Source organism: Ovis canadensis, chromosome 3, assembly GCF_042477335.2.
Source record: "Ovis canadensis isolate MfBH-ARS-UI-01 breed Bighorn chromosome 3, ARS-UI_OviCan_v2, whole genome shotgun sequence".
In the NCBI taxonomy this organism is placed as follows: domain Eukaryota; kingdom Metazoa; phylum Chordata; class Mammalia; order Artiodactyla; family Bovidae; genus Ovis; species Ovis canadensis.
The window spans coordinates 106,391,438-106,406,331 of NC_091247.1; the positions used below are offsets into that span (position 1 = coordinate 106,391,438).

The following is a 14,894-nucleotide window of genomic DNA, read 5'->3' on the forward strand; positions in this document are numbered from 1 at the left end:
AGCCCACAGGCCAGCCCGAAGAATACTAAAGGCATAAAGCTTGGAAAGAAGGAAATCTGTTTGTATTGGTAGACAGCAGGGTTATGTATGTAGAAAATCCTAAGAAATCTATAGGAAAAAAAACACAATAGAACTAATAACTGAATAAAACAGTATCATAAGATTTATGTCCAGTACACAGAAATCAGTTTTTTTTTTACATACCAGCTGGAAATGACTGTTAAATGAAATTTAAAATATGATTTACAACAGTTTCAAAAATAAAATATTTAAGAAGAAATTTAGTGGAAAAAATGGGCAAAACGGCACTGAAGAATAAAAACAGCGCCGAGAGAAATTAAAGAATAGGTGAGTGCAGAGCTTTAACATGTTTGTGGATTGTAGCTCAGTAGTATTAACCCATCACTTCCCTAACTGATACGTGAAATAGATTCAGTACAATCCCGATTGTAAGTCTAGCTGACTTTAAAAAAATGGTTAAGCAGATTTAAAATATGTTTTTGTTGTCGTATCTAACTCTGTGGTCTGTAGCCTGCCAGGCTCCTCTGTTCATGGAATTTCCCTGGCAAGAATACTGGAGTAGGTTGCCGTTTTCTTCTCCAGGGAATCTTCCCGACCCAGGGATTGAACCTGTGTATCCTGCATTGCAGCTGGATTCTTTACCACTGAGCCAACCACGGAAGCCTCTAAAATATATATGGAAATACAAAAGATCTGGAAGAGCCTAACCGTGTTCACAGTTACAACGTAGATCTTGAAGCATTATGCTAAGTGCAAGAAACAAATTATGAAAGATTGTACGTTATATGATGCTATTTACTTGAAAAGTCCAGAATAGATCAATCCATGGAGATAGAAAATAGATTAGTGTCTGCTAGGGGCTTGGTTGGAGAAGGCAGTGGCACCCCACTCCAGTACCCTTGCCTGGAAAATCCCATGGACGGAGGAGCCTGGAGGATCGGACACGACTGAGCAACTTCACTTTCACTTTTCACTTTCATGCATTGGAGAAGGAAATGGCAACCCACTCCAGTATTCTTGCCTGGAGAATCCCAGGGACAGGGGAGCCTGGTGGGCTGCCGTCTGTGGGGTCGCACAGAGTCGGACACAACTGAAGCGACTCAGCAGCAGCAGCAGCAGGGGCTGGTGGAAGGAGTGAATCGAGAGTGACTGCTAATGGGTATGGGAGGTGGTGATGAAAGCTTCTGAAATTAATAGTGGTGATGATTGCATAATTCCATGACTGTCCTGAAATCCACAGATGTGTACCCTTCAAAATGGTGCATTTATGCTATGGGAATTACGTCTAAATAAAATGAAATTAATGGACTTACTCTGATTTCAAGACAAAAATTTCAAATTATACTAATCAAGACAGTGTGATATTGGCAGAAGGACAGAGATGTATCGGGGTATTGAAATAGAGTCCAAGAGATAGGTTAATAAGGAGATTAAATGTCAGAAGACTTAAACAGAAGACTCCAGAAATACAGCAACACATATTGCTCAGTGGGTTTTGTTGTTGCTTCAGATTATTTTACCAATGCAATAACACTTTGAAGAATGTATTTGTCAGTCAGCTCAGTCATGTCCAACTCTTTGTGACCCCATGGACTATAGCACGCCAGGCCTCCCTGTCCTCACCAATTCCCAGAGTCCACCCAAACCCATGTCCATTGAGTCGGTGATGCCATCCAACCATCTCATCCTCTGTCGTCCCTTCTCCTCCTGCCCTCAATCTTTCCCAGCATCAGGGTCTTTGCAAATGAGTCAGCTATTCGCATCAGGTGGCCAAAGTATTGGAGTTTCAGCTTCAACATCAGTCCTTCCAATGAACACCCAGGACTGATTTCCTTTAGGATGGACTGGTTGGATCTCCTTGCAGTCCAAGGGACTCTCAAGAGTCTTCTCCAACACCACAGTTCAAAAGCATCAATTCTTCGGCGCTCAGCTTTCTTTATAGTCCAACTCTCACATCCATACGTGACTATTGGAAAAACCATAGCCTTGACTAGACAGACCTTTGTTGGCAAAGTAATGTCTCTGCTTTTTAATATGCTGCCTAGGTTGGTCATAACTTTTCTTCCAAGGAACAAGTATCTTTTAATTTCATGGCTGCAGTGATTTTGGAGCCCGAAAAATAAAGTTCGTCTCTGTTTCCTCTGTTTCCCCATCTATTTGCCATGAAGTGATGGGACCGATGCCATGATCTTTGTTTTCTGAATGTTGAGCTTTAAGCCAACTTTTTCACTCTCCTCTTTCACTTTCATCAAGAGGCTCTTTAGTTCTTCCTCACTTTCTGCTATAAGGGTGGTGTCATCTGCATATCTGAGGTTATTGATATTTCTCCCGGTAATCTTGATTCCAGCTTTGCTTCTTCCAGCCCAGCATTTCTCATGATGTACTCTGCATAGAAGTTAAATAAGCAGGGTGACAATATACAGCCTTTATACAGACAATACATACTCTTTTCCTGATTTGGAACCGGTTTGTTGTCTTTTACTAGTGCCAAATTAATTCCAATATAATAGGTTTTTGAAATTAGAAGTCTCTTTACAGAGTTATTAAATGTGAGGCTACAAAGGAAAATGTTGTTATTTTATAATTTTATGTATTTCTATAATGTTTCTCATTACAGCTGAAGGAATAAAATTAAGAGCCTCAAAAACAGTTTCCAATGGAACAGCTAAACCTGCTACTTCTGATAACTTTGTGAGTACAGTATATATTTAATAGTCTTTAATACTTTAGAAATCTGTATGAATGTCACATTCATCGACCTTCCAGGGAACGTTTTTCACTAGGTTTTTTGTATGAAAGTAAATGTTCCCAAGTAGTGGTAGTAGTTAAGTCTGACAGCTAACTGCTGTAAACCCTCACTTTTCTGTACGTAATTCTGTTTATTTGTTTTTGACTGTACTGGGTCTTGGTTGCTGCTCTGACTTTTCTCTAACTGCAGTGAGCGGTCTCTCTGGTGGCGGTGCCCAGGCTTCTCTTGTTGCAGAGCATGGCCTCTAGGCACGTGGCTTCAGTAGTTGGGGCTCCGGGCCTCCAGAGGTCAGGCTTAATAGTTGTGGTACACGGGCTTAGTTGCTCCATGACATGTGGGATCTTCCTGGATCTCCTGCACTGGCAGGTGGACTCTTTACCTCTGAGCCACCAGGGAAGCCCCTTGCTTTTCACGTGCTGTCTTTGGACCAGAATTTCAGGCGTGTACCAGACCTACTGAATTTAAATCTGCTTTTTAGCAGGATTCCATTGATGAGTCACATGCATATTAAATCTTGAGATGCTTTGTTATAGTAAAAGTTTGTGTTAATTTTTCAGCATTTTTAAGTGATCTTTGAAGCCATTTCAGATGATGTTTATCTGTTGGGGAAGGACTGTTAAACCACATAAGCTCGAATAAAATGGTAAAATGTAGGGTAGAAATGAGTTTTAAAATGTTTTATGCATAAAGTGGTAGTTACGAAAGTAATTAAACAAAATGGAAATGCCTATCATACAGTTTCATATTTGGCTTTCTTACCTCTGTTGTGGTTAATAAGGTGTAAAAATTTATGTACACACCTAAATTCTGACAAGACGGATGGTGTATGCAAGTTTCATTTGTTGGATTTGGTAACTTCGCTAATTATTACTTTTGGTAGTTAGTAATTCTTTAAAGTATGTTGTTTGAATAGTTTCATGGTAATTTAACTAAGCTTTTAAAAGTGCAAGAGTTTTGGGACTTCCCTGACGATCCAGTGGCTGACTCTGTGCCTCCACTGTAGGGGCACAGGTTCTGTCCCTGGTCAGGGAACTAAGATCCCACTTGCTGCATGGTCAAACAAGTGAAAATAAAGTACAACAGTTTTATTTATCTGCCTTTAGAACTATTAAACCTTCAGCTTGCTAAGAAAATTTCCTCTTATTTTAGGGATTTGTCTCAGTTTATTTTAGAGCTCAATTTTTGCATGTATAGCAAGGGAGAATGCTTTCATTTCTCGAAATTATGTAGCCAGCTCTTGATCAGAAGTTTGGAACCTTGTCTTTTCTTGATCGACTTATTTCTCCCTGAGATTCACTCGGAGAATTGGGTTACTATTAGTACTGGCTCAGTTGATTTTCTCTCTCTCTAGGTAAGCAAGATATCTTTAATGCTAAAACCAGAGGATTCCATATAGCCAATTTGTCTTATTTTACATTGTAAACCAAAATATTCAGTATACCTTTTATTTTTCTTAGTCTCAGTAAAATGACTATAAGCACATTTTCTGTAGAAAAAAAAAATGTAGGTGCCCTACGTGAAAGTGCCCGTCACTCAGTCGTGTCCGACTCTGCAGCCCCATGGACTGTAGCCCACCAGGCTCCTCTGTCCGTGGAATTTTCCAGGCAAGAATACTGGAGTGGGCAACCATTCCTTTCGCCAGGGGATCTTCCAGAGTCAGGGATCGAACCTGGGTCTCCAGCATTGGGGGCAGATTCTTTACCATCTGAGCCCCCAGGGAAGCCCCCAAACTGACTTGCTTTGCTTTGCTTTTCTCCTGTAGAAAAATGAGCATTAAACACAAACAGTTGGAATAAATAGGATTTTATAAAGTTAGAGTATCTCTACCATCATCTTTTTCTTTTGAAAAATTATAAACTCATGTTATGAAATCAGCACATCAGCCATGACGAATGCTGGAAGCAAAACAATGAACACAAATCAGCGTCCATGCTGTGGCTCACCTTACAAATCAGTGCTCTTTATTTTCACTGTGGTTTTTCAAGACAAAAAAATAGTACCTTTGCATCTAACTAAAGCCAGAGAAGTACAAAAATCCAAAGTCCAAATGTTTGACTATTTAAGAAAATCCTGGCATAGTTTCCGTGTGGCATGAATGAAGTTCTCAGGCTATGTAGAAATTAAAAGAAGGTCATGCATTTAAATGTAAATACTTAATTATATATATATGTTCTATTTTAGAATTCTGCTTCCAGGTGTTACTAAGCAAACGCTAATACGTAAATGTTTATTTCTACAGGGTGAAGATTTGAAGTGGGTGGAGGAAAATATTCCTTCTTCATTCACAGATGTGTAAATATAGTCTGTTAAAGTTTGAATCTAACATTTAGGCTGTAGTATAAAGGGATAATTTTCATACTTTTTAATGTGCCTTTTAAGCCTCTCTCCTCTGTATGTCTCTGTGGGCCCCCATCACTAGTGGTGGACAGATTAATTTCATGCTGAAATGCAAAGAAAACATAGCCCTGCCTTGGCCTGTCTTTCTCCTGCCTTTTCAGTGCACAGCAGCTATCTTAATACTCCTGCCCTGTCAACCAGCTCCTTTTTTTATATAAGTTTATCAGGGCCAGAGTCATTTTGTTTTCACTTTATAATATGGAAAAGTTCAAACTTTTTTTATTTAAACACATGTAACCACAATAACATGTAGCGTGGGAATGCTTTTGGAGGAGAAACATGAGCTTAGGAAAACTAGAGTGCAGAGGAAGCCTCTTTGGGGACTTGGGGCTCTTTGGGTTCTTCTTTATCGGTGTCTATATCTAACCGCAGTCTCCGGGCCGCAGACTCGTGTCTGTATGTGACTGCAGTCCCTGGGTCACGGACTGGTATTGGCAGGAGGTGAGTGATGGGCAACTGTGAGAAGCTTTATCTATGTTTACAGCTGCTCCCCATCACTCACACTGCCTCCTGAGCTCCGCCTCCTATCAGATCAGCTGCGGCATCGTAAATATAATATGCTTGAATCATCCCAAAACCATCCCCACCCCACCCAGTCCCCACCCCAGTCCATGGAAAAATTGTCTTCCCCAAAACTGGTCACTGGGACCAAAAAGATTGGGGGCCGCTGCTGTGTGACACATGGATTCCAGGTAGCTGTTGCCACAGCAGACAGCAGGGTGGCCAGAGAGGATGTTCCCACATACTGTTTGCTCCTTTCCCTGCTCCCGTTTACTTCCTATTTAGACCTTTTCTGTCTAAGTTTAGCTCAGTGCTACCCAAAATGCATGTGCTGTTTACATCGCAAGTTTAGAAACTGGGCTTCACATCCAGGTGTATGTGAGGTCCTTTTATATGCTTCTGTAGAAACAGAACAAGCGTTTTGCAAGTCATAGGACAGTTGAAACAGATCGTGAGTAACCCACATGACCTAGTGTGTTCTCTGCACTCACATGCTGTCTATCACGGCTTTTCTGTGTCTTTGATAAATGAGAAAGGCCAGCTTAGCGCAATTCGCCTTCCGTCTCAGCGCGCTGATTCCATCTCACTGAGTTTTAGACAGTCCTTTCCCTCACAGCAGGAGCCGTTGCTAGTGTTTATCTCTAAATGAGGTGCCAAGCCCCCGGTGGGCTTTCTCCTTGGCCTCCAATGTTCTGGTTCATATTTCCCTAAGGTAGTCGCCTCCCCTGGGTTTTCCTTAACAGTGTTATTCTGAGCCACCTGAGCGCCTTCTCGCGCACATCTCTGAGGCCCCCACTTCACCTTCCTCCGTCTCCACCACGAGCCGCGCTGCCAGTAGCATCTTTTGGATCGTGCGTTGATGTGACTTTCTTGTTGAGACCTTGACACGTAGACCTTTCCTTTGGGCTCTCCCTCTCACTGGTCCATCGCACACCGAGGCTCTCCATTTGTCTTTTCTTTTTATCTGTGTTATTCTCTTTTCTGAACAAAGATGATGTTGTGTAATTTTTTCTGTTTCCAGTGCCCTTCACAGGTTTGTGTCCAGTCAAGAATAACAATGACATAGGAATTAAATACTTGACTCTATAAATAACCACCTTTTGTAATATGTTCACTCATCCACCTTTTAAAAAGATGTATAATTTTAATTATAATTGTATTTATTTAAAGTGTACATGGTGATTTGACGTACAGGTCCATAGTGAGAGGGTGACTACAGTCCAGCCTATTCATCCCTCTTTCATTCTTACAAAAGCAGATGACACGTGGGTTTTCAAATTAGATAGCACATCGCTAGTCAAGACATTTGTCCAGCTATTCAAAGTTAAAAATTACAGGGCCTTAAAAATAATATAATTGGTTGCCCAAGTGTATAGCTTAATATGTTTTTAATACAAGCACACTCATGTAGCCAGCACCCAGATAGCAGATCAAAAGCTGGAAGGTCACTAGCACCCTAAAAGCCATCTTGTTTTCCTCCCAAATCATGACCCCACTCTCCCAAAGCTGCTGCCCTACTGATGTCTGTAGCTGTAGATTACTAGTGTTGGTTTTTAAAACTTGATCCCTCAAACCGTCACACCTCCTTTTGGAGGGCTGTGCAGTATTCCAGTCCACCAGTCTGCAGCACGTGGAGAGCAGTGCTGTGTGTCTGTTGGTGACACTAGTGCTCATTTCTGTCAACTGTGTCTTCCAGGAATGAGAATTGGTAGATCGTGAGATATACTTATTCAGCTTCTGTAGATTCGCTGGCCTTTTAATAACTTGTCGACTCTTTTTTCTCTTATTTCAGAGCTCTTCCAGTGTTAGTGGATTCAGATGAGGTAAAATATTTTTGCTTCTGTCTTGGAGCTATTATGTTCATAAAGTAGAAATGAATCTCAGAAATTCTGAAAGTTACTTTTTTATATGATTACAAATTAAGTAGATCTAAAGACTCTGCATTGAGTTATGGGTAAAGTTTTGAGGAAGTGGATCCTCGTTTAAAACAGGAGCAAGATACTAATGTAATAATAATATTAATATATAATAAATGCTTACTGGTATAAGAGGAGGGAAGAATTATTCTATTAAGTTTTGAGTCTAAATTTTTAACATCTTAAGATGTAAGAGTTTAGAAGACTTCAAGATGGCAGTTTGTCCGTATTGATCCCTTACAGATATTTTCCTGCAGTAAACAGACTTTCTAACTGATTCACATTTACAGAGTAGGAAATGGGAGCAGACGATGTGGGTTTAGGGAGGTTTTGCGGGGGGATTAGTTGTGGGTCACCTGGATACTCCAGTACTTAGTCACACAGCGCATTCCCACTGGCACTGTCTGTGGTGGTGTGTGCGTTTCCTTACTCTCTCCACATACCCCACCTTTTCCTCCTCCCACCCCGCCCACCCCTGTGTCCATAAGTCTGTTCTCTGTCTCTGGGGATTTGACCATAGTAGGGTGGGAACTCTAGGAAGGCTGCTGTATGCACACACCTTGCTACAAAACCATTGCCCTCGACCTGTTTGCAGGGTCGAGTAGCAGTAAAGATGCAGACGTAGAAGACAGACTTGTGGACACAGCGGGGAGAGGAGAGGGCGAGAGGGATTGAGAGAGCAGCAGGGAGACGGACATCACCGTATGCAAAATAGATAGCCAGTGGGAGCTCCCTGTAACAGACACCCCAGAGTGGGGGATGGAGCGGGGGTGTTGGAGGGAGGGGACATGTATATACCTGTGGTTGATTTGTGTTGATGTATGGCAGAAACCAACACAACATTGTAAAGCAACTATCTTCCAATAAAGTCAATAATTACGCCCCTCCGCCGCAAAAAACCTTTGGACTCCAGGATGTGTATACCATGGAATTACTCTTAAAGGGGCATTTATAGGATTCATTTGATAAATTATTGATTTCTAATTTAAAAAATACTTAAACAGGTTAAGTCAGACAAATACCTGGATGATTATACTCCATAAGTAGAAGTCTGGACTATATGGTTTTTATTTTTTGTATCTAATATTTCTGTGTATATTGTGGCATGGAAGGCACAAAATTGTGGCTGCTTTATGGACACTCTATAGAGAATTGTGTTAGGTCTTGGAAGAAGCATCAACATTTTAACGAATATCTCCCCCCCCCCTTTTTTTTTTAAAGGAAATTATGACCAGATCTGAAATGGCAGAAAAAATGTTCTCTTCTGAAAAAATAATGTGATGGAACCCAATAATGATGAAGGACTCCCTCAAGACTAAAAGAGAACTTCGTTTCGATAAAGCGCGACAAGTTTTTATTGCGTCATCTTGGAAATCTATGTGTGAAAATTAAGAATTCAGATGGTAGGAGGTTTCTGTAACCCTTTTTAAACTGACCCCTGAGTGCCAGTTTCATGTCCATTACATTGCCTGCTTGGCAATGATCTGAGAGAGTATTATAATAGAGATAGGTTCCCAGCTACGCTTAGCTGACGGGTGGCAGACATGTGGATTTGGGCATGTGGGTTCTCTCTCTTTTTTTTTCCCTTTCTGAAAAATACGACAATTTTTTTTAAATATGGCAATTTAAAATACCTTACTTACATCAACGTTCCTATTGCTCTTCAAAACAGTGATATGATTCTTCTGAGATATGGTTAAAGCAGTGTCTCCATCTGTTGGGTTTATAGTTATACATTGCAATAATAACTCTCTTTGACTTTCATGCTGAAGTGATTTGGTAATACTGAGTTGCCAGAAAGTTCATTTGTTCCGTGAGAGGTTACAGGAAAACCTGAACGATCTTTTTGGCCAACCCAGTGAGTAAAACTCGATAAATGTTGGAACATAAGGGTGTATATATGGGTAGTCTTGCTCTGGGTGTGCATGTGTGTGTGTGCACAGGTCTGTGCAAAGGCCTTGTGTGCAGCTCACACCATGCACATCGAATTGTTGATCTCTGAGCTCAGGGGAACACAGTTCATGGAGAGAGAGGTCCCTTCTGAAAACCTGCTGCGCTTGTCCCCTCCCTTAGGCCGGGTGTATACGTGCTGCTGCTGAATGTGCCTGGGACAGGTGGGGTTACCTGGCCACATGGTTCCACCAGAGAGCACTTCTTCCCTAGCAAGCTGGGAGGCTCATTACCAGTGAGCTTTGAGGAAACTAGAACCTTCTATATCATCCTAGCATATTTGATTTTGTAATAATACATGTATTTAACTGCATAGTAAGTATATCACTATTAATCTTCTAATTAATTTTTTAACCTTAAACCATGTTTTATACATTATTTTGTTATATATGTAATGTGTGATTCGAAAATTTAAAAAAGTTTTTTTTTTTAATGCAGAGCATGCTAAACTTGAAAAACCATTGGATACAGTTTGACGGAAACGGTAGCTCTTTAGCTGCTTTCCTGACCAAAGATATAAGGCTGATGGATGTTTAGAATAGGAATTAAAGTTAGAATCTTCTGTGTCTTTCTTTGAAGGAGTTCTAACCTTTGGAGTTAAGGATGACTTCAGTTTTTGATGAAGAAGTATCAGGGTCTTAACCAGTACAAACACTTGAATTATAACCTTCCTTTTTTTTTCTTTTCCATAGTGAAGCCACAGAGTGAAGTGGTTTCTTTGAAAAGGCTACCTTTTGAATTGGTTTCTCGTTTGCTCATTTCATAGGGGTTAGTTAAAAAATAAAAAGATTTCTAGTAGTAATGACTGTTGAAAGATACTTTCAGCTGTATCTTCAGTAGTGACTATTGGACCCTGTTGTGCTGAGAAAGGCGTGGCTTTCCTGATGCTTTTGCTTTGGGACATCCTTCCCAAGAAAAGAATGCCTAACAGTGTGGGTTCCCTTTCTTATTTCCGTTTCTGCCAAAGCAGTGGACTCCACCTGAGGTGTTTCCCAGCGTTTATGTCCATTTTGACTGTGGTGTATATTTGGCCCTCAGTTGTTTCAGAGCTGAAGGTGACCATTTCCTTCTTGTTCCTAACATTTGTATCTGGTACCACTCCCCAGATTTTGAAGCAGATTGATCCCCAACTCATATGGCTCCAGTTGAAATGCAGAATCCTGGGCTTCCAGCCGCAGAGGTAGTGGAGTATGAGTAGGGAGTCAGTGGGAAGTGTGCAGTGATAAGGGTTAACACCTCTGATGTAACCTTGATAGTGTTGATGAAAACACTTCTTTCTGCAGCTGACAAGACAAATAATGCTGTGCCTGCATAGCTCAGCTACGTACCAAAATGCAGACTTTTCTCATCATCACAGAAAGCAGTATTTTCTCCTGATAACCTCATCAGAAATGTTTTCCAAAGGACATATACTGTGTCTGTCATCCTCGGTGGTCAGTGTTGTCTACTGAAGACTCAGCCTGAATCAGTTATTCCTATAGAGGGCCTTCTTGGCCCCCTCGTGTGCCCAGGACGGGGAGCCCCAGAACTGTAGCCTTAGTTCTTATGAAGGACCCCCAGGGAGAAGTCACACTCAGGAACACCGTCACAGCTCATCACCATTGCTTCTGCACAAAGACTCCGGAAACTGGTGGTCGGGGTCTTTGAGGCTGCCACACCAATTTATTCTTAGGATGCCATCAGAATGGGTCTCCTTATGAATGCAGAGATCTGAGGGTAAGAGTCCAGTTCTCTTTGTTTCTAGGCAAAATGCCGAAGTGTGCTTACTGTGCCATTTGTGTGAGGCTTCTGTGATGTATGACGTTGGCTTAAAAGGGAACGTTCACGTGTTAAGTTAGAGGAATATTAGTATCTGCTTTAAAGGAAAGTTCATTTCAAACATAAGGAAAAATAGATGAATGTGTGGATTTTTTGAGCCCAAGAGATAAGATGTTCCTGTACTTTTCTTGTGAAGAAGATATTTAAAATCTTTCATATGTCCTATAGAGAGTTCTAGACTTCCCCACTCTAACACAGTATATTTGCACTACTATAATGTGAAGGCTAAGGATATAAAAGATGTACATGTGATTGATTTTTATATCTTTTTTAAAGGGTTTGAGTCTGTTGCACTAAACTATACATAACTGGTTTATGAGACGTGTTATACTAGCTTTATAAGCCCCTTGTGTTGGAACTTGTGTCTTGGTATCGACCAACAACATGCGATAAGCAATGCAAAACACCACGCCTTAAAGAAAGAAGTTTAATGTATTGGTTAAAGTACTAAAGAATGTATTTAAGTGACAAAAGGAGATTTAAGGACATGGATATTATAACAGGAGCTCAAGAAGAAACTTCTTTATAACTAGGAAAACATGTATTTGGGAAGAAAATTTAGGGGCTAAAGTTGTATATTTTTTATTTAAGAAGTTAAATTATTGTATAATTTGGAAGACGTTGCTTTGAATGTAGCACAAAACTATTTCAAAGATTTTTATTTGAAAAAAACTGATGTATTTTTGTGCCTTAATATTTGTTCTGACTTAATAAAATGCTTTCTTGAGACTTCTGGATGGTTGATTCTTGGTAATATCTATGAGTACTAAAATTATTAAAATCTACAGGAAATGTAGACTCTGATAGATAGTAGGACATTAACTTCTTGAAAGAGGAGGACAGTAAACATGGACAATGTTCAACCTCAGTAGTGACAAACGTGAAATGAAAGGAGAAACTTTTAAAAGCTCAAATCGAAGTATTTGTAACAATTGTTTTGCTTTCAGTGTCTAAGGAAATGAGCACATCAATAGTGCCAGGCTTCTCTGTTCATGGGATTTCCCAGGCAAGAATACTGGCATGGGTAGTCATCCCCTTCTCCAAAAGATCTTCCTGACCCAGGGATCAAACCCATGTCTCCCGTCTCCTGCACTGCAGGCAGATTCTTTATGGGCTGAGCCACCAGGGAAGCCTGGCTTCTGCATAAAAGTATTTAGTATAGCATTATTTAAAGTAGAGGAAAAAATAAGCAAACTAAACATCGCAGTAGAATGGTTAAGGAATTATAGTTTAACCAGCTACTCTGCAACCATTACATTATGAAGACTGTAACAACATAGAAATGTACTCACAAAAGAGATGGCACCTCCCTTATGGCAGTGGTTAAGAATCCGCCTGCCAATACAAGGGACATGAGTTTGACCCCTGGTCCAGGAAGACCCCACATGCCACGGAGCAGCTAAGCCCATGCTCTGCAACTACTGAGCCCGGGAGCCGCGATAAGAGAAGCCAGCGCTGTGAGGAACCCAGGCACCACAGCTGGAGAGTGGTCCTTGCTCACCACAGCTGGAGAAAGCCCGCGCGCTGCAACGGAGACCCGGCACAGCCACAAAATTTTACAAATACGATATAAAGTTACATGTGAACTCATGTAAACACCAAGTAAAGACAGTGGCAACAAATCACAGGGGCACTTAGAGTATTTAGGTTCAGCTGCTGCTGCTGCTGCTAAGTTGCTTCAGTGTGACCCCATAGACGGCAGCCCACCAGGCTCCCCCGTCCCTGGGATTCTCCAGGCAAGGACACTGGAGTGGGTTGCCATTGTCTTCTCCAATGCATGAAAGTGAAAAGTGAAAGTGAAGTTGCTCAGTAGTGTCTTCGCAACCCCATGGACTGCAGCCTACCAGGCTCCTCCGCCCATGGGATTTTCCAGGCAAGAGTACTGGAATGGGGTGCCATCGCCTTCTCCTAGGCTGTAAATAATTATTCAATTACATTTCAAGAGGCTAAGACAGAAAGTCTGTTTCTCCTAACTCGTAGGATAGCTGCAGAGGTGAGCAGGGCAACCCTGCTCCACACGATCCCTCGGGGGCCCAAGGTGTATCTTCATACTGTGGGCCTGCCATCTGCATTCAGCCAGCAGGAGGGGAGGGTTGCTCCAGACGGGGCGTTTTGTAGGGCAAAACCTGAAAGTGGTGCCCATCACTTAGCACATTTCATTAGCAAAACTCAAGTCACAGAGCCACACCAAACCGCCAGGTGGACTGGGAAGTGGCATGGGCAGAATGCCTGCCTGCTATCTTTTCTTTTTAATGATTGACATGTTTTGTCTGTGATGGGTCCCTGTTGCTGTGCGGCCTCTTCTCTAGTTGCAGTGAGTGGGGGCTGCTCTCCAGCCGCAGCGCTCGGCTTTCTCACTGTGGCGGCTTCTCTCGTGGGGCACAAGCTCCAGGGCACAGACTTCATAGCTGTGGCTCACGGGTTTAGTTGCTTCGAGGCGTGTGGGATCTTCCCGGATCAAGAATGAAACCTGTGTCTCTTCCATTGGCAGGTGGATTTTTTTTTTACTGAGCCACCTGGGAAGCCCTGGATCATCACATATATGTATCAAAATGTAAATAAACATTCCACCTTTTGTGACCCAAAATGAAGGAAGGGAGAGGGAGGAAAGAAAGTGCCTAGTGCCCAGGCCTTCCCAAGACAGCTAAGGTTAGTGTTAACGGTGATTGTTGTACACGTTACAGAGCTCAGACAGACTCCTCCATACAAAATTCAAACACGTGCTAAGGTTTATTTACGTGTGTTGAAATGAAGTTACCCTGGGCTTCTCTGATGGCTCGTTGGTAAAGAATCCACCTGCCAGTGCGGCAGACCTGGGTTCAATCCCTCGTACAGGAAGACCCGACATGCTGTGGAACAGCTAAGCCCCTGTGCCACCACTACTGAACCTGTGCTCCAGAGCCCACGGGCCACAACCACCAAGCCCGGGAGCTGCAACTGCTGAAGCCCGCGCACTGAGAGCCTGCGCGTCACAACTAGAGAGGCCGTGAGAAGCCCGCGCGCTGCAGCCAGAGAGAGAGTAGCCCCCCGCCTGCCGCTGTCAGAGAGAAGCCGGCACAGCAAGGGAGACCCAGCACAGTCAAAGACTTTAAAAGTTAAATGACATTACCCAAGGCACGTCCCATGCTCCTTCAATGATAGTGGATTGACAGCTAAATTCCTACTAACATAACCTGGTATGCTACTGAATTCAGATGTAAATAATTTTGACAACATTTCCTTTAAATCATTTTGGGAAAGCAATAAGCTGCCAGAGAAGCCTGGCGTGCTGCAGTCCATGGGGTTGCAAAGAGCTGGACATGACTCAGCAACTAAACAACAAAATAAGAAACTGCAATGCAAGCTTCTGTACACGAACACTTTTAACCCTACCCAGCAGATGGTGCCAAACTATGTCTCTGAAGAGGTCTAACCTCAACATTTTTGGTCTCTAATTCTTGCCTTTAAAAAATTTGTAAATTCACTTTTACTTACCAAATGCCAACTAAGAGGCAAAATTTTAGTTTTAAAAAATATACACTGAGTACCACCATCGCGGCAAA

General features: G+C 42.0%; 1 protein-coding gene across 6 annotated transcripts in view; it reads left to right on the top strand.

Moving 5' to 3' along the window:
- Positions 1 to 12,081, top strand: part of TMEM87B (transmembrane protein 87B) — a 50,185-nt gene extending 38,104 nt beyond the window's left edge. For 5 of the 6 annotated variants that reach the window (XM_069583999.1, XM_069584000.1, XM_069583997.1 and 2 more), the window contains 4 exons: positions 2,639 to 2,712; positions 5,010 to 5,062; positions 7,461 to 7,491; positions 8,806 to 12,081. In XM_069583999.1, coding sequence (XP_069440100.1) covers positions 2,639 to 2,712; positions 5,010 to 5,062; positions 7,461 to 7,491; positions 8,806 to 8,865 — 218 coding nt within the window. In that variant the 3' untranslated portion in view covers positions 8,866 to 12,081. Of the gene's footprint in view, positions 1 to 2,638; positions 2,713 to 5,009; positions 5,609 to 7,460; positions 7,492 to 8,805 lie in introns of all 6 variants that reach the window. The other variant, XR_011255806.1, reaches the window with a different exon arrangement.
- Positions 12,082 to 14,894: the final 2,813 nt, after the last annotated feature.